Below are 24,465 nucleotides of genomic sequence, written 5' to 3' on the forward strand. Positions count from 1 at the left end.
CCCTTTTGTCTCCCCCAGCACACCCCTCCCCCCAAAGCAGCCCCCTATCCCTCTCCCTGTCTCTCCATGGCCCCTTCTGTCTTCCCCCCCAGAGCAAAGCTGTTTGCCCCAAGCACACCCCTCCCCCCAAAGCAGCCCCCTCTTCCTCTCCCACTGACTCTCTCTCTGGCCCCCTTTCTCTGTCTGTCTTTCTGTCCCTCTCCCTGCCCCTGTGTCTTTCTTTCTTTCTGTCTCCCTCCCTCCCGCTGTCTGTCTGTCATTTTTCCCCATTTCCCTGTGCAGCAGCATTTCCAACCCACTTCCCTATGCAGCAGCAACAGCATTTCCCTCCTATCCCCCCCTTTCCTGTGTAGAAGCAGTAGCAGCATTTTCCCCCACTCCCCCTTTCCCTTCTCTTCCCTGCTCCATTCGACCCCTCCCCCTTCTTTTACTGCCGTTGTCGATCCAGCATGCTCCTGACCCTCCCACCGCCGACAAACCTCGGGGCTCTAGCAGTGTAGGCAGCACTTTAAACACGCTGCTTCACGGCCTTCTACTGGCGATTTCCTCTGCCGCGTCTGTCTCCGATGATGTCATCAGAGACGCGGCAGAGGAAATCGGCAGAGAAGGGCGTGAAGCAGCGTGTTTATAGTGCTGCCTACGCTGCTGGAGCCAGGAGGCGACGGAGAGGGCAGGGGGTGCTAGCGGCCGGCAGCCGCCGCTCCGCAGGTGGAGAGACCGTAAGCCGCGCATGCGCACTTCCTATGGGTCGCTACAGCTCACGGAAAACGGACGCACGCATAGGAAGTGCGCATGCACGGCTTACCGTTTTATTATATTAGATAAAAAATAAAATAAAATTTAAAAGCAAATGTTAAAAAGAAAAACCCCATCACAAAAGTTTGTGAGGGGGAGGGGAGGTAACATAAATTGAGACAGGGGAGGGAGGAAGGTACAAGAGGTGACAAAAAATACATCAAAATGAAAAAAAAGTGATGGAGAGTGATATATCGGAAATTAGAGACTAGTATTTTTCCAATAACCAAAGTGAGGCTTAAGGGAGAAAAAGGCCTCAGACATCCCTTAAATTCTCAAACATACTGAATGGCCAGACTGTCCAATATATCTCAATAGGACCTGTGAGATATACAGAAGGTAAGTAACGGGACCTGTTTCACCACCGCCTGCCTCTTCAGAGGATCCATGGAAAAACCAAGGCCTACAAATAGAAAATTAGGAAGATATATAGAATTAAAATGTCTGGTGTTTTCTCGGAAGGATCCCCACTGTCACCCATTTTATAACTAAAGGAAGGCGAAGGAAGAACAAAGGAGAACCAGCGTGGTTATCAAAAGAGGTGAAAGATGCAGTGAGGGAGAAGAGGAATTCGTTTAAAAAATGGAAACAAGAAAAAACATCAGAGGCCTGGAACTGTCACAAAATCGACCAGAAAAAGTGTCATAAAGTGGTAAGAGATGCCAAAAAAGTCTATGAGGAGAAGATAGCACAGGAAACCAAAAACTTCAAGCCTTTTTTTAGATATATAAAAGGTAAGAAACCAGCAAGAGAGGCAGTGAGCCCTCTCGACGACCAAGGAATGAAAGGGTCAATTAAGGAGGATAAACAGGTTGCCGATAGGTTAAATTCATTCTTTGCCTCTGTCTTCACTAATGAGGACATTTCAACAGTGCCAGAAACAGGAAAGATATTCACCGGAGGCATAGAAGAAGGCCTCACAACAGTAAATGTGACGTTGGACATGATATATTCTCAGATTGACAAACTGAAAAGCGACAAATCCCCTGGACCGGATGGAATTCACCCGAGAGTATTAAAGGAACTTAAAGTCGAAATTGGAGAATTGTTACAATCTGTAGTTAATATGTCAATTAGAACCGGACAAATACCAGAAGACTGGAGGATAGCAAATGTTATCCCAATTTTCAAAAAAGGTTCAAGAGGTGATCCAGGAAATTATCGACCTGTGAGCCTCACTTCGGTTCCTGGGAAGATAATTGAAACACTAAAGACAACATTGTACAACATCTGGAGGATCACAACCTAATAAGGGCTAGTCAACACGGCTTCAGGAAAGGGAAGTCATGTTTGACAAATTTACTACAATTCTTTGAGATAGTGAACAAACAAGTGGATAGTGGAGATTCAGTGGACATAGTTTACTTGGACTTCCAGAAAGCGTTTGACAAGGTTCCACATGCAAGGCTTATGAAGAAGCTACTAAGCCATGGAATAGGAGGAGAAGTGCACAGATGGATCGACAAGTGGTTGGAAAACAGAATGTAGAGGGTTAGCATAAATGGGAAATTCTCGGACTGGGAGAGGGTGACTAGCGGCGTGCCCCAGGGCTCGGTTCTAGGGCCTATCTTGTTCAATATTTTTATAAATGATCTGGAAGAGGGAATAACTTGTAATATAATAAAGTTTGCAGACGATACAAAACTATGTCGTGCGGTTGACTCTCAAAGGGACTGCGAGGAACTCCAGAAGGATCTGAACAAGCTAGAAGCATGGGCAACTAAGTGGCAGATGAATTTTAACATAAACAAATGCAAGGTGATGCATCTAGGAAAAAAAAAACATAGAACACGAGTATAAGATGTTGGGGCGACACTAGCAAATTGTGAACAAGAAAGGGACTTGGGGGTACTGATTGACAGAACCCTAAAGCCTTTGGCTCAATGCGCGGCAGCGGCGAAGAAAGCAAATAGGATGTTGGACATGATTAAGAAGGGATTACGAGTAGATCGGAAGATGTAATAATGCCACTTTATAGAGCAATGGTCAGACCGCAATTGGAATACTGTGTACAACACTGGCCTCCATACCTCAAGAAAGATATAACTCTGCTGGAGAGGGTACAGAGGCGAGCCACGAAACTTGTCAAGGGATTGGAGAATTTGAGCTATAAAGAACGTCTCAGGAAATTGGGACTATTTACCCTCGAGCAGAGAAGACTGAGAGGGGATTTAATAGAGACTTTTAAAATAATAAAAGGTTTTGATAAAATAGACCAAGAAGCAGTGTTACTAACTTTTTCGAATGTGACACGGACAAGAGGTCATAGACTGAAACTGAGTGGCAGCAGGTTCAGGACGGATATCAGGAAGTACTTTTTCACACAGCGCGTGGTGGGAATTTGGAATGCTCTCCCGGAGGATATTGTGACAGAGATTACTGTTCTGGGATTTAAGCGCAAGTTGGATGCACACCTTGCAAATCATATTGAGGGCTACGGTATATCTGAGTCTCCATTCGGGAGTACCTAATGGGGTCGCCGCGTGTGCAGGTCACCGGCTGGATGGACCTCGGTCTGATCCGGTGAGGGCTTTTCTTATGTTCTTATGTACTTAAGCAAGGCAGTAGCCACCGGAGAGGAGAGAGATCTGTGAGCAGTTCTTGTGCTAATTTTCTTTAAACAAGCAGGGGAAGGCTAGCAGCGGTTGCAGGCAGCGTGGGGTAGGCGAGAGGTAGCTCCGCCCACCCCTAGCGCGTCACTAACAGCGCAACCCGGCTCCCCCTTAAAAGGGGGAGAGCCAACGGCGCGCTGAAGTTCGGCGCGCGGTGAAGGCGAGCGGCAAAGGTGGTCGCCTTAACGAGATCGCCTTTGCGAAGGCGCCGTAAGAAAGAGCCAGGAGGCGAAACTGGACAACATTCTGGGGAAGAAGTAGGTTCTATAGAAAGGACAGACTACACCTAGCCAAAGAGGGAGCGAGAGTCCTGGCGGAGAACATAAAAAAGTCCATTGAGAAGGCTTTAAACTAAAGAGCGGGGAGAGCCGACAGTCGACAACCGGTCGATGGCCCGGACACCAGGATACCCTGAGGAGGTAACTGCGAGCAACCACACTGAGGTGGGGCAAAAACACGTTGAAACCACAAGTGGCAATGAAAAGGATGTGAGGATTGTTAAATCCAGTAAATTAGCACGATCAGAACTTAAATGTATGTACGCGAATGCCAGAAGCTTAGAAAACAAAATGGGCGAGCTCGAAGAATTAGCAAGAAGAAAACAACTGGATATCATAGGAATAACAGAATGAAGAAAATGAATGGGACACAGCTTTGCAAGGATATAAACTATACAGAAGAGATAGGTTTGGACAAAAAGGGGGGGGAGGTATTGCCTTGTATGTCCAGGAAGATATAGAGTCAGTTAGAGAAGGAGACACAGAAACAAATGGTAAACTAGAGTCACTCTGGATAAGGATTCCGGGACAAAAAGAAGCAGACATACAATTTGGCCTCTATTAATCGACCCCCGGGTCAGACTGAGGAAACAGACAACGAAATGATGGAGGAAATTGATCGTAATTGTAAATCAGGAAATGTGTCAATCATGGGAGACTTCAACTTTCCGGAGATAAACTGGAAATTGGGAACGTCAAATTGTGGTAGGGAGATAAAATTCCTGGAAACGTTAGGAGATTGCTTTCTTGAACAAATGGTAGGAGAACCGACAAGAGGCAATGCAATCCTGGACTTGATCATAAATGGCATTGCTGGAAGGAAAGCAGATGTAGAAGTTACGGCCCCGCTAGGGACAAGTGATCACAATATGATCAATTTTACCATTGGCATCGGAAAGGGGAAACCAATCAAGACTGAAACCACGACCTTTAACTTCAAGAAAGGCAATTACGACAGCATGAGAACTATGGTTAGAAAACGGCTCAAGAAGGGCATAGGAGGCATCCAAACAGTTGATCAAGCATAGTTCCTACTGAAAAACACCATCACAGATGCACAGAATCTACACATTCCGAAGATATCCAAAGGAAGGTGAAAAAAGAACAAAGGAGAACCAGCTTGGTTATCCAAAGAGGTAAAAGATGCAGTGAGGGAGAAGAGGAATTAGTTTAAAAAATGGAAACGAGAAAAAACGACAGAAGCCTGGAACTGTCACAAAATCGACCAAAAAAAATGTCATAAAGTGGTAAGAAACGCCAAAAAAAATCTATGAGGAGAAGATAGCGCAGGAAGCCAAAAACTTCAAGCCCTTTTTTAGATATATAAAAGGAAAGAAACCAGCAAGAGAGGCAGTGGGCCATCTTGACGATCAAGGAAGGAAAGGGTCAATTAAAGAAGACAAACAGGTTGCCGATAGATTAAATTCATTCTTTGCCTCAGTCTTCACAAATGAGGACATTTCAACAATGCTGCCACGGGGAAGATATTCACCGGGGGCATAGAGGATAGTCTCACAACAGTAAATGTGACGTTGGACATGATATACTTTCAGATTGACAAACTAAAAAGCGACAAATCCCCTGGACCGGATGGAATTCACCCAAGAGTATTAAAGGAACTTAAGGAGGAAATTGGCGAACAGAATGTTGGGCATTATCAAAAAAGGTATCACTACCAGAACCAAGGAAGTTATCCTCCCGCTGTACAGGGCAATGGTGCGACCGCATCTGGAGTACTGCGTCCAGTACTGGTCGCCGTACCTAAAGAAAGATATGGCGATACTCGAGAGGGTCCAGAGAAGAGCGACAAAAATGATAAAGGGCATGGAAAACCTCTCGTATGCTGAGAGGCTGGAGAAGTTGGGGCTCTTTTCCCTAGAAAAGAGGAGACTTAGAGGAGATATGATAGAAACTTATAAGATCATGAAGGGTATAGTGAAGGTAGAGAGAGACAGATTTTTCAGACTGGCGGGGGCAACAAGAACTAGAGGACACTCAAAAAAATTGAAGGGAGATAGTTTTAGAACAAATGCTAGGAAGTTCTTCTTTACCCAGAGGGTGGTGGACACCTGGAATGCGCTTCCAGTGGGGGTGGTTGAGCAGAGTACGGTTTTGGGTTTCAAAAAAAGGGATTGGACGAATTCCTGAGGGGTAAGGGAATCCAGGGGTACAATTAGAGGGTTACTATAGAAGACAAAATGCTCTTGAGTAATAGATCACTACAGGTCATTGACCTGGGGGGCCGCCGCGGGAGCGGACTGCTGGGCATGATGGACCTATGGTCTGACTCGGCAGAGGCCATGCTTATGTGCTTATATATATATATTCCAATCCGTAGCTAACATGTCAATTAGAACTGGGCAAATACCAGACGACTGGAGGATAGCAAATGTCATCCCAATTTTCAAAAAAGGATCAAGAGGGGATCCAGGAAACTACCGACCTGTGAGCCTCACATCGGTTCCAGGAAAGATAATTGAAACACTAATTAAAGATAACATTGTACAACATTTGGAGGATCACAATCTAATAAGGGCTAGTCAACACGGCTTCAGGAAAGGGAAGTCATGTTTGACAAATTTACTACAATACTTTGAGAAAGTATTGTATATAATTGGATATAATTTATTTGGACTTCCAGAAAGCGTTTGACAAGGTCCCACATGCAAGGCATATGAAGAAACTACTAAGCCATGGAATAGGAGGTGAAGTGCACCGATGGATCGGCAAATGGCTAGAAAACAGAAGGCAGAGGGTTAGCAAAAATGGCAAATTCTCGGACTGGGAGAAAGTTACTAGCGGCGTGCCCCAGGGCTCGGTTCTTGGGCCCATACTGTTCAATATTTTTATAAACGACCTGGAAGAGGAAACAACATGCAATATAATAAAGTTTGCAGATGATACAAAACTATGCCGGGCGGTTGGCTCTCAAAGGGGCTGCGAGGACCTCCAGAAAGATCTGAACCAACTGGAAACGTGGGCGACAAAGTGGCAGATGAACTTTAATATAAACAAATGCAAGGTGATGCATCTAGGAAAGAAAAACAAAGAACAAGAGTATAAGATGTTGGGGGTGACATTAGCAAAATGCGAACAAGAAAGGGATTTGGGGGTAATGATTGACACTACCCTAAAGCCATCGGCACAATGTGCGCGGCGGCGAAGAAAGCTAACAGGATGTTGGGCATAATTAAGAAGGGGATCACGAGTAGATCGGAAGATGTCATAATGCCACTTTATAGAACAATGGTCAGACCGCACTTGGAGTATTGTGTCCAACATTGGTCTCCATACCTAAAGAAGGATATAGCTCTGCTGGAGAAAGTGCAGAGGCGAGGCACAAAACTTGTCAAAGGAATGGAGCATTTGAACTACAAAGATCGACTCAGGAAACTGGGACTGTTACCCTCGAGAAGAGAAGACTGAGAGGGGACTTGATAGAGACTTTTAAAATATTAAAAGGATTTGATAAAATAGACCAAGAAACAGCATTACTAACATTTTCAGATGTGACAAGGACAAGAGGTCATAGCCTGAAACTGAGTGGCAGCAGGTTCAGGACAAATGTCAGGAAGTTCTGTTTCACACAGCTCATGGTGGGTGCTTGGAATGCTCTCCCCGAGGAGGTTGTGGAGGAGACTACTGTACTGGGATTCAAGCGCAAGTTGGATGCACACCTTCTTGCATATCATATTGAAGGATACGGCAAATCCGGGTCATTAAAAAGGAGTACCTAAATAGGCCGCCGCGTGTGCGGATCACCGGACTGGATGGACCTCGGTCTGATCCGGTGAAGGCATTTCTTATGTTCTTAAATCTATATTTATGGAGACGACATCAGCATATTGTTTACAACTGATTCAACAGTGAAAGCCAATTATACCACAATATGTCAATGACTGCAAAAGATTGAAAACTTAAAGCTTATGTTGCTGGACTGAAACATTGACTTCATGAAGGATCCCAGAGGATTACTTTAGAGTACAATTCCCCTCTTTTACGCGTTAGCATTTAGCGTGCCTTCGTAAAAAGACCCCAATATTATTACTTACATTTTAGAGCAGTCTGTAAAGCTATTAGGGATTATTTTTGACTATTGACCAAATTAACCGTTTGCAGCTTTCTAACTATCAGAAAATGAAGGAAGATAGCAAAATGTTTCAGGTAGCAGTTTGAGTTTTCATTTTGAGTAGATTATTGTAATACTAGTCTTATAGCCCATTACATTAACAGGTGCTACAATTTTTTTGATGTGTGTCTGTCTTTATTTCTTTCTCTCTCTCTCTCCTTCTGTATTTCTGTCTTTCTTTTTCTTCGGCTGTCCACCCATTCTCCCTTCCTTTTACCTTCCCTGTGTCCACCACCACCTCTTCACTGCTACCCTTATCCAGCAGCAGCCCTTCTCCCTTTTTTTAATCTCTCCCCTGTCCAGCAGCATCTCTTTCTTGTCCCCCTGTCCAGCAGTAGGCCTCCCTTCCTTTTTCTTCCCCCCTAGCACCTCTTTCCTGCTCCCCCGTCCAGCAGTAGGCCTCCCTTCCTTTTTCTTCCCCCCTAGCACTCTTTCCTGCTTCCCCGTCCAGCAGTAGGTCTCCCTTCCTTTTTCTTCTCCCCAGCAACTCTTTCCTGCTCCCCCGTCCAGCAATAGGCCTCCCTTCCTTTTTCTTCCCCACAGCACCTCTTTCCTGCTCCCCCGTCCAGCAGTAGGCCTCCCTTCCTTTTTCTTCCCCCTAGCACCTCTTTCCTGCTCCCCCGTCCAGCAGTAGGCCTCCCTTCCTTTTTCTTCTCCGCAGCACCTCTTTCCTGCTCCCCCGTCCAGCAGTAGGCCTCCCTTCCTTTTTCTTCTCCGCAGCACCTCTTTCCTGCTCCCCCGTCCAGCAGTAGGCCTCCCTTCCTTTTTCTTCCCCCCTAGCACCTCTTTCCTGCTCCCCCGTCCAGCAGTAGGCCTCCCTTCCTTTTTCTTCCCCCTAGCACCTCTTTCCTGCTCCCCCGTCCAGCAGTAGGCCTCCCTTCCTTTTTCTTCCCCCCAGCACTCTTTCCTGCTCTCCCATCCAGCAGTAGGTCTCCCTTCCTTTTTCTTCTCCGCACCTCTTTCCTGCTCCCCCGTCCAGCAGTAGGCCTCCCTTCCTTTTTCTTCCCCCCAGCACCTCTTTCCTGCTCCCCCGTCCAGCAGTAGCCTCCCTTCCTTTTTCTTCCCCCCTAGCACCTCTTTCCTGCTCCCCCGTCCAGCAGTAGGCCTCCCTTCCTTTTTCTTCCCCCCTAGCACTCTTTCCTGCTTCCCCGTCCAGCAGTAGGCCTCCCTTCCTTTTTCTTCCCCCTAGCACCTCTTTCCTGCTCCCCCGTCCAGCAGTAGGCCTCCCTTCCTTTTTCTTCTCCGCAGCACCTCTTTCCTGCTCCCCCGTCCAGCAGTAGGCCTCCCTTCCTTTTTCTTCTCCGCAGCACCTCTTTCCTGCTCCCCCGTCCAGCAGTAGGCCTCCCTTCCTTTTTCTTCCCCCCTAGCACCTCTTTCCTGCTCCCCCGTCCAGCAGTAGGCCTCCCTTCCTTTTTCTTCCCCCTAGCACCTCTTTCCTGCTCCCCCGTCCAGCAGTAGGCCTCCCTTCCTTTTTCTTCCCCCCAGCACTCTTTCCTGCTCTCCCATCCAGCAGTAGGTCTCCCTTCCTTTTTCTTCTCCGCACCTCTTTCCTGCTCCCCCGTCCAGCAGTAGGCCTCCCTTCCTTTTTCTTCCCCCCAGCACCTCTTTCCTGCTCCCCCGTCCAGCAGTAGCCTTCCTTCATTTTTCTTCCCCCCTAGCACCTCTTTCCTGCTCCCCTGTCCAGCAGTAGGCCTCCCTTCCTTTTTCTTCCCCCATCACCTCTTTCCTGCTCCCCATCCAGCAGTAGGCCTCCCTTCCTTTTTCTACCCCCCTTTCTCTTCCCCTGTCCAGCAGCACCCCTTACCTCGCATATGCCCTCTGCCGACAGCCGCCTCAAGCCGATGTGGCCTGCAGACGCTGACAGACGCCGCGACCTACAGATGCGACAGCCGCCACAGCAGACAGCCTCGTCGCCCGAAGCCAACATCCGCCTTGGGGGAGAGAGATGCGTGGAAGCGCACATGCGCACTCCTACCTGCGGGGACCTACAGCGCACGGAAAATGGGAGTACGCAGGTAAGAGTGTGCATGTGCGGCTTAGGCTTTTATTATATTAGATTGTCCATTTGGGGGGGGCACTCTCAGGCCCTGCAACTGCCTCTTTTTTATCCCTCACTCGTTTCCACAAGAGGCCCGTTCATTATTTACGCTTAGCTATTTGGGTTTAAGATTTTGTATGGGATGGCGCCACAATATATGTTGGTTGCGGAGTGCAGGCCAACGTCTAATCGGATAAGTAACACTCGGAACCACATGTTAATATCATTTCCTATTCCCAGGGATATATTATCGAGGAAGGTATTCCAATCCCTGTTTTCTTAAGCTGTAAAATTTGGCCTACATCAGTTTTCTTCAACCTTTTGATACATGGACCAGCGAAAATAATTATTTTGTGGACTGGCACCAGTCTGCGGATCAGCAGTTGAAGAACACTGGGCTAAGTCGTGGGCCAGACCCCGCCCATCTCTATTCAATCTCTGCCCCCATTACAGAACTAATTGCAACACCATTTTTCCATTCATTTTTCATATATACAAACACAATATAATCTTACTAGCCTTTAAGCCCGTTACATTAACGGATGCTAGAATATGTGTGTGTGTCTGTATTTATTTCTTTCTCTCTCTCTCTCCTTAGCCTGTTTCTGTATTTCTTTCTTTCTGTCTTTCTTTTTCCTCGGCTGTCCACCACCACCCCTTGCCTGCTCCCCCTGTCCATTCTCCCTTCCTTTTTCTTCCCCTGTGTCCACCACCACCCCTTCACTGGTCCCCTTATCCAGCAGCAGCCCTTCTCCCTTTGTTTTAACTCCCCCCCCTGTCCAGCAGCACCTCTTTCCTGCTCCCCCTGTCCAGCAGGAGGCCTCTCTTCCTTTTTCTGCCCCCCCCTCCGTCCAGAAGCACCTCTTTTCTGCTCCCCCTGTCCAGCAGGCCTCTCTTCCTTTTTTTGCCCCGTCCCTCAGCACCTCTTCCCCTGTCCAGCAGAACCACTTTTTTGCTCCCCCTGTCCAGCAATAGGCCTCCCTTTCTTTTTTTGCCCCCCCCATCCATCAGCACCTTTTCCCTTGTCCAGCAGTACCTCTTTTCTGTTCCCCCTGTCGAGCAGTAGTCCTCCCTTCCTTTTTCTGCCCCCCCCGGTCCATCAGCACCTCTTCCCCTGTCCAGCAGCACCTCTCTTTTGCTCCCCCTGTCCAGCAGTAGGCCTCCCTTCCTTTTTTTGCTCCCCCCCCATCCATCAGCACCTTTTCCCGTCCAGCAGTACCTCTTTTCTGTTCCACCTGTCCAGCAGTAGGCTTCCCTTCCTTTTTCTGCCCCCTGTCCATCAGCACCTCTTCCCCTGTCCATAAGCACCTATTTTTTGCTCCCCCTGTCCAGCAGTAGGCCTCCCTTACTTTTTTTGTCCCCCTCCTTTTTTTGCCTCCCCCCCGTCCATCAGCACCTTTTCCCATGTCCAGCAATACCTCTTTTCTGCCCCCCCTCCATCCATCAGCACCTCTTCTCCTGTCCAGCAGCAACCCTTACGTTCTTTATTTTTTTTTGTCTGCCCTCCACCGACATCTGGCTAAAGCTGCCGCGGTCTGCAGGCATCGACAGCCTCTGCGGCCTGCTCCTACTCCCTCCTCGCCGTCGCTTGTGGTGGCTCCGTGCTTAGCCGCAGCGGCTTGCAGCTGCTGACAGCCGCCACAGCCTGCAGCCACCGACAGCCACCGCGGTCTACAGCTGCAGTGGCCGACAGCCGACGGGGCTATTAGGCTTCCACCTCTCACTTTTGCCGGTCTGGTCTGGCCTGCTCGCCTTGCCGTATTTTTTTTTAGTTGAAACACGCGGCGGTGGCTCCTCTCATGATCCCCACCTGCGTCAGAAGTCCGACGCAGGTGAGGATGGTGAGAGTAGCCACCGCTGCGTCTTTCAACTAAAAAATGCAATACGGCAGGGAGCAGGCCAGACCGTAAGCTGCGCATTCGCACTTCCTATGGGTCGCTACAGCTCACGGAAAAACGGCGCACGCATAGGAAGTGCGCATGCGCGGATTACCGTTTTATTATATTAGATTAACAACACATAATAGTTAACCACAAAATTAAATTATACTGTATTCTTCTCAACATTCATTCCTACCAGAACACAGATAACCCCTAGGCAAATATGGGACCACAAACTAAGGGGTCCTTTTATCAAGCCGCGCCAGTGGGATTAGCGCATCGGACATTTCATCACGCACTAACCCCCGCGGCAAGCAAAAAATCAATGGAGGCGTTAGCGACTAGCGCGGCAGGCGGTTTATCACGCGGTATTCCACACGTTAAACCCCTACCGCGCCTTGATAAAAGGACCCCTAAAAGTACTAATATACACAAATAAACCATAAGATGCCAGACTCTGCATGCAGTACAACCCCAGAGAACTAGAAAATAATTTCTTCCTGAACAGTGCAAAATGTCATTTCTCAAAACTGATACAATTCAATCACTAAATTGAAAATAAAGTCATTTCCCCAACCTTTGTTGCCTCCCTCCCTGCATGCTGTGCCTTAACTTCTGGCCTGCTCCCAACTGGCCATTTTATGCAGCCCCCAGCGTTATCTTCGGGCCGGCTCCTTCTTCCTCACTGATTCAGAAGCGGTTCCTCACGCGTCCCGCGCCTCACCTGGAAGCCTTCCCTCTGACATTGCGACGTCAGAGAGAAGGCTTCCGGTTCAGGCGCAGGACGTGCGTAGGAGCTGTTGCCCGCAGCTTTGTGCAATGTGGCAGTGAGGAAGAGAAAGCAGGCCCGAAGATAATGCCTCATTGATCGCACCACGGACCAGCGGCTGAAGAACACTATCTCGGGCCCAATGCATGTGTTGGCCCTGTGGACCGGCAGGAAATTTCTGCAAACCAGTATCGGTCCGCAGACCAGTGGTTGAAGAACACTGGTCTACATCACCTGGAGAAATTAAAGTACTGGATAATTATGTCTTAAAACTTTTCTTTTTCATAGGTTTGTTTCATTCAGATAAAGAAATTGTATTGAATTAAGTATTATCATATCATTCCTAGATAAATTATCTAGATAATCATTTGTGATCCTCTGAGAACCTGTATTGTAACACAGCAAAATGAACGTAATTAAAATCTGTACTATGTAACCCCTGATAACTGCATTAGATTCAGTGGAAGACGTGTCGTGTCTCCTGCACTGTGAGATCTACTATTACTGCTTATCACTTCTATAGCACTAGAAGGCATACACAACACTGTACATTTGACATTTAATAGATGGTCCCTGCTCAGAAGAACTTACAGTCTAACTTGGCCAGGTAGACATGAAATACAGGGTTGGGGATGCAGAGCCCAAGGTGAGTTGAAAGCACTCTCAAAGGGAGCTTAGCTAAGATGGCAGCTAGATGACTGCACGGAGATGCTGACGCGGTCTACAATATATTGAAAAAATTACCTAGCCTTATGGTGAAAAGGAAATCTAAAGTCCAGGTCTTCCCGGAGAAACCTGTACCTCAGACCGGGCCAGTGGACTCTTTTGTGCAGTGTGCCCCTCGAACGCAGCAATCGGAGGATACTTCGGCAGGAGGGAACGCGCAAGCTGAGGCGCAGAAGCCCTCCCTCGAGGGTGCTAGGTTGTCCCCGGAGGCAGAAGCAGCTGCTGACGCTTGGCCTGATTCGGGACACTCTCTTGCTGGCCCAGCAGGGCAGGGGGATTTAACCCTGAGAGGAGGCAGGAGGAGAGTGTTTTGTCAGCAGTGCAGCCGGAGGGAAGACTGGAGCGAGTTCCGATGATTTCTTCTGCAAATACAGGTATTTTTTCAGCAGAGGGTCCCAGTACTGGGTTTTTGCCCTTACAAAAGCCTGAAGCCTGAAGTCTTCAATTTGGGACGCTATATCTAATCTTCAGTTCTCTCTGGGAAATTGGATACAGCAACTTTCCCTGCAATGTACTATAGTACTTTCAGAAAGTTTGGAATTAAAAAATAAAGTTTTAAGTTTGGAAAACAAATCAGATGACTTTGGAAATACAAGCACTAACTTGGGTTAAAGATAGTGCAAGACTTCATTTCAAGCAAGAAATGGTGGAAAATTCAATAAGGAGATGTAACTTGTGGATTATCAATTTCCCCAAAGTGTTTTCCATATCTGCAAGAGCTATGTTTAAACGTTATCTAAATGAAGTTCTGAAAGTACCTGAGTTTTCTTATCCACCTCTCTCAAAAATATATTACCTACCTGAGAGAGTTAGGTCTCAAAATCCTATGCAGAAGAATTTATCCAATTTCAAGTTCTGCTACTTTACTGGTGCAATTTGCTATTGACTCAGATGGGGAATTTCAAAATAAAGAAGTATCCAGACATTTCTCGTACCACCCAGAAGAGAAGGAAACATTTTCTTATTTTGAGAGCTCAGACTGTGAAGTTAGGGGCAACCTTTGTTCTGAGAAACCCCTGTGAGTGTATTTACATTAGGGATTTCTATTCCGCCTATACCTTGCAGTTCAAGACGGATTACAAAAGATTTGACTGGACATTTTCCAGTGAAGATACACTTTTTTTTACAACAGAGGAGATATAGCTGGAAAGATTCCGAGGGGATTTACAAGTTGGATAACAAATTGACAGTGCGGAACTGTGATATAAACTATAGATTACATTTAGAGTAGGTAAGATTACAATGCATTTCAGGGATCTGTTTACTTGGTAGGTGATTTGGGGAGGATTTTATAGGGGAGAATTATCTGGAGGAAGGTGAAGAGGGGTTAAGATGTTTGGATGAATTTTTTGAAGAGCAGGGTTTTGATTTCTTTTTGGAATATTTTGAGGTCGCCCGTTTAGGCAGCAGTTATCGACATTTACGACGTCTAATGACAATTTATGATCTCAGCTTCTCTCAATCTGCTCAGAGTGGAATTTGTTCGAGGGCAGTCAAGCCTCATCTTTAAGTTTTCCTTGTTATTTCTTTGATGGTAACTTTCTGCTAATTTTCAGCTCCACTTAATATAATATTTACCTAATTATGATTTAGAACAGTGATTTATAATGTATGGATATATCTTTATTTACACTGTATTTTTTCCTGTTTTTTGACTGATGAGAAGGTCTAAAATTATAAAATCAATAAAGAAAGAACTTTATTTTAACCTGGACTTAAAGACTGCCAAAGACGGAGCCCACCTGATATCTGCATTAGATACAGTGGAGGACGGTTTATCCTCTACTGTGAACTCGCAATAGAAGCAAAACACTGTGTATGTTTCTGAGCACTGTTTTGACTCACAAGAAAGGTCGATGCCTTGAGCTGTCTAGCCAAACATGGAAGGAACTGAGGCAAGAGGTCAAGGTTGCCCGTGAAGGCAGGCGAGCAGGGCAGCACACATAGTACCCAGCTGCCATTCAAGAGATAACAGCACGTAGCAACCAATTAATGTCATTGATGCTCATGGAGAAGGCAAGTCAGGGTGGAGGGCATCTGGACCGCTGGCAAGGAGGGGAGGGAAAGGAGGGCAACGGCACATAGCAACCAATGCATGTCAATGATGCACAGGGAGAGGGCAAGTCAGGGTGGAGGGCATCTGGACCGCTGGCAAGGAGGGGAGGGAAAGGAGGGCAACAACACGTAGCAACCAGTGCATGTCATTGATGCACATGGAGAGGGCGTCAGGGTGGAGGGCATCTGGACCGCTGGCAAGGAGGGGAGGGAAAGGAGGGCAACGGCACGTAGCAACCAATGCATGTCATTGATGCACATAGAGAGGGCAAGACAGGGTGGAGGGCATCTGGACTGCTGGCAAGGAGGGGAGGGAAAGGAGGGCAACAACACGTAGCAACCAGTGCATGTCATTGATGCACATGGAGAGGGCGTCAGGGTGGAGGGCATCTGGACCGCTGGCAAGGAGGGGAGGGAAAGGAGGGCAACGGCACGTAGCAACCAATGCATGTCAATGATGCACAGGGAGAGGGCAAGTCAGGGTGGAGGGCATCTGGATCGCTGGCAAGGAGGGGAGGGAAAGGAGGGCAACAACACGTAGCAACCAATGCATGTCAATGATGCACAGGGAGAGGGCAAGTCAGGGTGGAGGGCATCTGGATCGCTGGCAAGGAGGGGAGGGAAAGGAGGGCAACGGCACGTAGCAACTAATGCGTGTCATTGATGCACATGGAGAGGGCAAGTCAGGGTGGAGGGCATCTGGACCACTGGCAAGGAGGGGAGGGAAACTGTGGATACTCACCGCCCGCAGCAGCAGCTCCATTAAGGCAAAGATTTCTCCTCAGCCTCTGTCAGGTTCAGAATCCTCCTTCTGTCACCGTCTCTCTCTGTCTATCCTCTACACTCTCTCTCCCACACTGTATCACTATCTCAGTATCTCCTCCCTTCCCCCCCCCCCCACACTCTCTAGATCTCTCTCCCACCCTCTGTCTCTCCACCCTTTCTCTCTTCCACACTCTCTGGGTCTCTGTCTCTCTTCCACACTATCTGGGTCTCTCTCCCACCCTCTGTCTCTCCACCCTTTCTCTCTCCCACACTCTCTGGGTCTCTGTCTCTCTTCCACACTATCTGGGTCTCTCTCCCACCCTCTGTCTCTCCACCCTTTCTCTCTCCCACACTCTCTGGGTCTCTGTCTCTCTCCCACACTCTCTGGGTCTCTCTCCCACCCTCTGTCTCTCCACCCTGTCTCTCTCCCACACTCTCTGGGTCTCTCTCCCACACTCTGTCTCTCCACCCTGTCTCTCTCCCACACTCTCTGGGTCTCTCTCCCACACTCTGTCTCTCCCACACCCTCAGAGTCTACTCCACCCTCTGTCCCGCTCTCTCAGTTGCACTTTAGTGTCTCCTCCTTCGATTTCTCGCCTTCTCTCAGAACGAGCCTTGGAACGCGGTAGTCAACACGCAGAGGAGCGAGGCTTGAAACGCACAAACTTGGGCCTATAAGAGTTGGAGTATAGAGCGAGGCTTGAAACGGAAGATTGAAGCAGAAAGAACCCTCGATTCCAGACCGAGGCTTGAAACGCAGGCTTTTTGCCAATGCAGATCCTGGTGCCAGAGCGAGGCTTGGAACACAGATGCCTGAGCAGGAGAGAGGGTAGGGATAGGGGACGCTTCTTTCTCTGCAGCACCACGTGGTGGTTGGCTCTTGAGTGTGCTTCTCATGCCTGCAGGTTAAGTTCCCACTCACTCTCATCACTTTTTATGCTTTCAGATGCAAAAGGGCTCAGAACTCTGCAAATCATAAATCCTGAAGGAGAAGAGCAAAAGGGAGAGACCGAAAAAATCCTCCAGGTGTTGGGATTTAATGTACTACCTTAGTGGATTCACAATGGAAGCTTCAGTGTAGGGTTACCAGATGGCTGGATTTACCCAGACATGTTTGTTTATTTATTTATTCAGTTTTCTATACTGTTCTCCCAGGGAAGCTGAGAACGGTTTACATGAATTTATCAGGTACTCAAGCATTTTTCCCTGTCTGTCCGGGTGGACTCCCAATCTATATGGGGGCAAGTCATTCCCTAACCCAAAAAAAGTTCAAGACAGAAAAATCTGCAGTCATGGAAACTGTCTTCTGGGATAATGAAGGACTTTTGCTTCTGGAGTTCATGCCACACAAGGCAACCATAACCAGGGAGAGTTACACCAATACAGTGATCGCTTTGTGGGAGTCAATCAAGAAGAAAAGACAAGGAAAACTCACAGCAGCCGTGCTGCTTCTTCACGCCAATGCACAATCACAGGCTGCTATCTGAAAATGTGGGTATCCACCCTACAGTCCTGACGTGGCTCCCTCGGACTATTTCCTGTTCCAAGTTTTGAAGATATCTCTCCGTCGACAGTGGTTTTCAAGTAATGAAGACACCAAGGAAGCTTTGATGTCTTAGTTTGAAGGTCAAATAGAAGAATTATTTTTTCAAAAACATTTTTATTGAAAATTTGTCATAGCAATACAAGGCAGACAAAATACAAGATATACAATATCATTGCCATGGACAAGATGCAACATATCTTATGAACAATCATTACTATTTTATCCCTCCCTCTCCACTTCCATTGCCAATAAGAAATCAACCCTCAGTTCTCTAATCAGAAAGTATCACAGAACAAATTCAATAATCTGCTCCTGGCAACTGGAGTCAAGGAATTCCAAAATGGCTCCAATGTGGCTTATTTATTTATTTAAAACATTTATAATCCGCCTGTATCCATGGCAGCTCACAATTTCACATGCATAATTCCATTTTACAACATTGCAGGGAAACCACATACAACAATGAGAAATATAAAACAAAGGTGCATTCACAGAAACATGATGGCAGATAAAGGCCAAATGGTCCATCCAGTCTGCTCATCCGCAGTAACCATTATCTCTTCCTCTCTCTAAGAGATCCCATGTGCCTATCCCAGGCTTTCTTGAATTAAGACACAGTCTCTGTCTCCCCCACCTCTTCTGAGAGACTTTCCATGCATCTACCACTCTTTCTGTAAAAAAGTATTTCCTTAAGATTACTCCGGAGCCCATCACCTATTAACTTCATCCTATGCCCTCTCATTGCAGTTTCCTTTCAAATAAAAGAGACTCGACTCAAGTGCATTTACATCACATAGTTATTTAAACGTCTCTATCATATCTCCCTTCTCCCACCTTTCCTCCAAAGTAATGTAATGTAAAAATGTAATGTAATTTATTTCTTATATACCGCTCCATCCGTTAGGTTCTAAGCGGTTTACAGAAAATATACATTAAGATTAGAAATAAGAAAGGTACTTGAAAAATTCCCTTACTGTCCCAAAGGCTCACAATCTAACTAAAGTACCTGGAGGGTAATAGAGAAGTGAAAAGTAGAGTTAGAGGAAAAATAAAAATAAAATAAACATTTTAACAAGACAGCATTGATCTAAATACTTTGGAAGGTAGAAGAGAGGAGAGAAAGGAATAGAAGCAGAAGGGGGAGCCGTTGAACAGTAGAATTCTGGAGAAATTGAAATGATAGAAATAGAACAAAACAATAGATAAGATTCAAGATAAATCATAAGCTGGAAAGAAAAATAAAATAAAACTTTGTCTTCAATCCACGGTTTCAGCGTCAGTGATGAAGTGGAGCAAGTAAGTTTAGGAGGAGCGATTGACGTTTCCAGAAAGTATACATATTGAGATCTTTAAGTCTGTCCCCATGTGCCTTATGATGAAGACCATATACTATTTTAGTAGCCTTCCTCTGGACCAACTCCATCCTTTTTATATCTTTTTGAAGGTGCGGCCTCCAGAATTGTACACAATATTTTACGTGAGGTCTCACCAAAGTCTTATACAGGTGCATCCATACCTCCTTTTTCCTACTGGCCATACCTCTCCCTATGCAACCTATCATCCTTCTAGCTTTCACCATCACCTTTTCAACCTGTTTGGCCACCTAAGATCATCACATACAATCAAACCCAAGTCCTGCTCTTCTGTCATACAGATAAGTTTTTTTACCCCTAAACTATACCGTTCCCTCGGGTTTTTGCATCCCAGATGCATGACCTTGCATATTTTAGCATTAAATCTTAGTTGTCAAATTTTAGACCATTCTTCAAGCTTCGCCAGATCTTCATGTTATTCCTACCATCTGGGGTGTCTACTATATTGCAGATTTTGGTATCATCCACAAAGAGGCAAATCTTACCCGACAACCCTTCAGCAATATCGTTTATAAAAATGTTAAAAAGAACAAGCCCAAGAACAGAACCTTGAGGCACACCACTGGTAACATCCCTTTCCTCAGAGCGATCTCCATTGATCACTACCCTCTGTCATCTTCCACTCAACCAGTTCTTGACCCAGCCCGTCACTTTGGAGCCCATCCCGAAGGCATTCTGTTTATTTACTAAACACCTGTGTGCAACTAACACATTCAGGAAATGATGTAGAAATGGAACTGGACCAGAATTATGGAACTCCCAACCACTATTTATTTAAAAAATTTCTACACCACCTTAAGCTAGGTGGTTTCCCAAAAACATATAGTATATAAAGATAATACATCCTACAACTAAAATCAAGCTGTCTTGACATTTGCACTTCTGTCAAACTGACAGTCCTATTACATAAATGCATCAACAAATAACTATGTCTTCAGTAATCTTTTAAAACTAGCACATTCTACACAAAGATGTACTTTATTTATTTATTCAATTTTCTATACCATTCTCCCAGGGGAGCTTAGAACAGTTTACATTAATTTATTCAGATGGGCTCACAATGGTGATAAAGTGACTTGCCCAGGGTCATAAGGAGTGGCGTGGGTTTGAACCCACAACCTCAGGATGCTGTGGCTATAGCTTTAACCTCTGTGCCACACTCACCCCACTCTTAACCTGACAAGGTATTCCATAGTTTCACCCCAGCTATTGTTCTCAATTATGTTACAATCTGTTGGACATTAAAGCTTGGTGATTCAGGAATGTTGGGGGGGTTAAGAACATAAGAAGTTGCCTCCACTGGGTCAGACCAGAAGTCCATCGCGCCCAGCGGTCCGCTCTCTTAATGATCTTTATGAATTTTTGATTCATATACTCTTGGTATTAATCCACTTTGAGCCATCAGTGTTGATTACTGAGAATAGAAATGTACAATTAAATTAAGTGAAATTTGGGTCTCTGTAATGTTCTTTATCTGCTATCAATGTAACTTGTAATGTACATTTTTTTACATTTCCAGCAGGTCGGACTATCTACACCAGGGGTGCCCAACATGTCAATCGCGATCGACAGGTCGCTCGCTCAGGCGACCCCAGTCGATCGCAGAGCGGGTTCCCTTTTTCCCTTCTCTTTTATCCCCTCCTGACTGGCCTGCTCCTGAATTCTGCTGCTGCCTCCGCTGCTCAACATTAAAAAAAAAAAACAACCGGCTTGGAGAATTTATGCTCCGGGGGCTAACGTGTGCTTGTACCGGCTTCCCTTCTCTTCCCTCTGAAACCGGAAGTTATGTCTGGGGGGGGGGAAGAGAGAAGGGAAGCCGGCACGCACATGTTAGAGCCCCATTCGCGGGCTAAAGCGGGAGACAGGTCAGTTAAGCTTGCGATTTGCTCTTCTTGTTGCCAGGTCCTGCCTACTTTCTGTTTCCTCAAAGGCAGGACCCGGCAGCATTTCTCCCAATAGGTCGATCTTGGGCCAATCAGCCTTCCTCTCCCCGACGTTAATTCTGCCATCGGAGAGGAATTTCTGGCCAGCGGAACTTCCTCTCCGACGGCAAAATTGACGTCGGGGAGAGGAATGCTGGTGGGCCCGAAGCAAGGAGAGCTTGGCCGGCGGCGGGCGGCTTTGGGGGCCTGTTATCCGATGGCAGTGGCAGTGGCTTGGGGGAGGGCAGGGAGGGAGAAAGAGGGCAGGCAAGGAGACAGAAGGAAAGAAGAGAAACAGAAAAAAAGAAAGGGGGCATGAAGAGAGAAAGAAAGAGAGGGCAGGAAGAGAGGAAGAAAACGTTGGAGGGGGGGAATGAGGTCAGGAGGAGAGGAAGCATACAGGCTAAAAGAAGGGAAGAAAGATTGGAAGCACAGTCAGAAGAAGAAAGTGCAACCAGAGACTCATGAAATCACCAGACGAGGTAGGAAAAATTATTTTATTTTAAATTTAGTGATCAAAATGTGTCTGAATTTATATCTGCTCTCTATATTTTACAATATGGTCCCCTTTTACTAAACTGCAATAGAGGTTTTTAGCGCAGGGAGCCTATGAGCGTCGAGAGCAGCGCTGGGCATTCAGCGCAGCTCCCTGCGCTAAAAACTGCTATCGTGGTTTAGTAAAAAGGGAGGGGGTGGGTATTTGTCTATTTTTGTATGGTTGTTACAGTGCATAGAGTCATCTGCTTTGACCTCTTTGAAAAAACCCCGGAATAGGAATGATAATTAACAATTCTATGCGTACAGTGTGCGTTGTGTTTTTTAAAAATTTTATTGTTGGTAGATCATTTTGACTTGGTCATTTTAAAAGTAGCTCGCAAGCCCAAAAAGTGTGGGCACCCCTGATCTACACCATTGTCTTCATCTCTGCACTGAGATGGCATCAACAGGGCAGCTCTTCTGGGCATAGCATTAGAAAAAAGATGGGCTTCTGTGGCTCTTGAATTCAAGGAATTTTATCTTGAAGGCTTAAGTAAAGTAAAGCAGAAAAGAAGGAAGTGGGAGGCTGAGGTGAGACCCCCAAGTAAAAAAAACAACCCAGTTCAAAGTCAGCAACTGGTGTTACATAGATCTCCAGACTGGAAGAGGCGGTAGACACTGACCAAGGGAAACATAGTGAGAGCCCCAACCATTGAGCCCAACTGCACTGTGGCACCACACCAGACCAGCGCGCTGTGTCCCTCTCCTCTCAGAATCAACCCAATCATCACCTTCACGTAGGATAAGAGGCCCACAAAGAGCACCCAGCACAGCACCTGGAGGGGAGAAGAAGACGCAGTGAATGCTTGGGAAGCTTGTGACTGACTCGATTATTTTCATTATTGTTCTATAATTGCTTAAAACAACTTTGAATATTCTTTGGTAATGAAAGTAGAAAAGAAATATAAAACAAAATCATGGGAAAGGGGAAAAAAAACAGCCAGGAAAAAGAAGTAGAGACTGAAGAAGAGAGAAACAGTGAAAAGGTTGTCAGGGAAAGAGTTTCAAGTTTATTAAGGCTTGATATACTACTTAAAAAGTATCCTAAGTGGTTGGGTTGTGTATGGGGAAAAAAAACACACCAGAAAGGGAGGGACTGAGGGGGGACAATGATCAAGCAGTGTAGCGCTGGTTCCAGTGCCCTAATACTGTTTGGTGTAAGTCAGTAATGAGATGCAAAACATGCAAATGTATGTAAAACAGCCTGTGTCTATGTAAATAATGGGGTTTGAAATGAACATATATGTACTCTGTAAAACGCTGGAGCTATTTACTCACCCTGGGAGCATTGGAATGCCAAGCATAGCCTGATCCTCCTGGACCACTTGTTAACCCAGAGCGCTCCCATTCAAAGCACAAACTGCCTTTTGTGGCCAACCTCCAAGCCCCTAGAAGTGTGGAACACCCTCCACCCACCAGGAAGTTTCCCCATTCCCACCATGAGCCTAGCTTTGAATATCCCTGGTAGGAGTGTTCCAACCCTTATCAGCGCTGAGTTCAAAATGGCCTGGTGACTTGCAGTAGTACAGCTAGAGTCATGTTTCTGTGTAAGGGAAAAGGAACCCTTATTTGGAAAAATTACCCCTAGTGGGAGTTCCACTTGACTGCTGCTAAGATCACCAGTGCAATTTTGAACTTGGCCCTGATGAGGGCAGGAACAACTAAGGATCACTCCTGCCAGGCCAAGTAAGGACCATGGATTTTCAAAGGTAGGCCAGTGGTGTTGGGGAGTCTTTTCGTAGTGGTGATGGGGACTGGGTGAAGGGGTTTAACACGAATGACCTTTCAGGTTGGGGGAGGCTGCTTCTTGTGGGGAGTCTGATTTGGGGAGAATAGTGGCTACAGGAAGTAGTTGTGCTTGGTGGGGAGGGGATGATCTAGGACCAGATTATTTGCAATATTATTGGACCCTCTAAAATGCAGCCTGGGACCATCGGGTACCAGCTTGGTGGCCTGAGATGATGGAATAATGTTGCTTGTGAAGTGACCATTAGAACTACCTAGAAAAGATATTAGAAAAGTAAGAGCCTAATCTCTTTTTCTCGTGCAATAGGTGTGTCTTTCTGGATGGATGGGTAATATCCCAATGCTCGTGAGCTCTTCCTTTTCCATAGTGCACCAGTGCTGGAAAGTTTCCGAGGGCGTATTTTGATGTTCATTATTTAGAGTTTTGGTACAGTCTCTTATACTAAGCCAGCTTGATTACTGCAATATTGCCTGTTTGACAATTTCCCAGAAAAATATGCAATGATTGCGAATAGTACAAAATGAGGCAGTTAGGTTGATTTTTAGGCTGAGGAAATATGATCACAAAACACCCTCCTATCGAGTATTGCATTAGCTGCCAATGGAGGCGTGGGTGAAGTTTAAGTTTGGTTGCTTCTGTTTTAAGGCTTTATTTGGTTTAGCTCCCAAATATATAATTGAGCTTTTCTCTTTTGCAACCAGCAGACATAAGAGAAACTCGCATCGGAATTTTGTTTTTCCGCCTGTTAGAGGATGTAAACTTAAAAACATCATCAAAATCTTTTTTCATATCAAGCAGCGTTATGGGGTAAGGATTTAGAACAATTGCTTTTGCTTACTGACACTTATGGGGAATTTAGAAGACATCTAAAAACATATCTGTTTTCGAAGTATTTAGGCAGCTAATTCGTAAAAATTTTAGTATGCACTATTTTGATCATTTTAGTGTCTCTAATTATTGGCTTTTAACTGTTTTAGTTCTATTCAACTTCTTTTATTGGTTTTTTAAACCGCATAGAATGGATTATTATTGTTATTATTCTCATGTCTTAGATTAAGCAGAGACTTTTTGGATCTACCTATGATTATCTTCCTAAACCCGCATCTCCTTCCCTCCCCCCAACCCCATTCTCTATTACTGTCCTCATCAGCTCGCAACCTATGTGTAATGTGTACGCCTTTCAGCGCTATACAAATAATAAATAGTAGTAGTAGTAATGCTTGACTCATCTCTTTCCTTCTCTTCACAAATCCAAAAGACCACCAAACCTGCCATTTCTTTCTCTACAAAATC

At 46.0% G+C, this 24,465-nt stretch overlaps 2 protein-coding genes across 7 annotated transcripts in view; both read right to left on the reverse strand.

Annotated features, from left to right (window-relative positions):
• Window positions 1–16,168, reverse strand: part of ADCK5 (aarF domain containing kinase 5) — a 217,052-nt gene extending 200,884 nt beyond the window's left edge. For all 5 annotated transcript variants that reach the window (XM_033934864.1, XM_033934862.1, XM_033934863.1 and 2 more), the window contains exon 1: window positions 16,025–16,168. In XM_033934864.1, the coding sequence (XP_033790755.1) occupies window positions 16,025–16,045 (21 nt within the window). In that variant the 5' untranslated portion in view covers window positions 16,046–16,168. The remainder of the gene's footprint in view (window positions 1–16,024) is intronic.
• A 2,040-nt stretch (window positions 16,169–18,208) lies between these two features.
• The window catches only part of LOC117353688 (riboflavin transporter 2-like), a 44,158-nt gene continuing 37,901 nt past the window's right edge, over window positions 18,209–24,465 (reverse strand). Inside the window, exon 4 of one of the 2 annotated variants that reach the window (XM_033929900.1) lies at window positions 18,209–18,264. In XM_033929900.1, coding sequence (XP_033785791.1) covers window positions 18,253–18,264 — 12 coding nt within the window. In that variant the 3' untranslated portion in view covers window positions 18,209–18,252. Of the gene's footprint in view, window positions 18,265–21,687; window positions 22,202–24,465 lie in introns of those variants that run through there. The other variant, XM_033929899.1, reaches the window with a different exon arrangement.

Source organism: Geotrypetes seraphini, chromosome 2, assembly GCF_902459505.1.
Source record: "Geotrypetes seraphini chromosome 2, aGeoSer1.1, whole genome shotgun sequence".
Taxonomy (NCBI): Eukaryota; Metazoa; Chordata; class Amphibia; order Gymnophiona; family Dermophiidae; genus Geotrypetes; species Geotrypetes seraphini.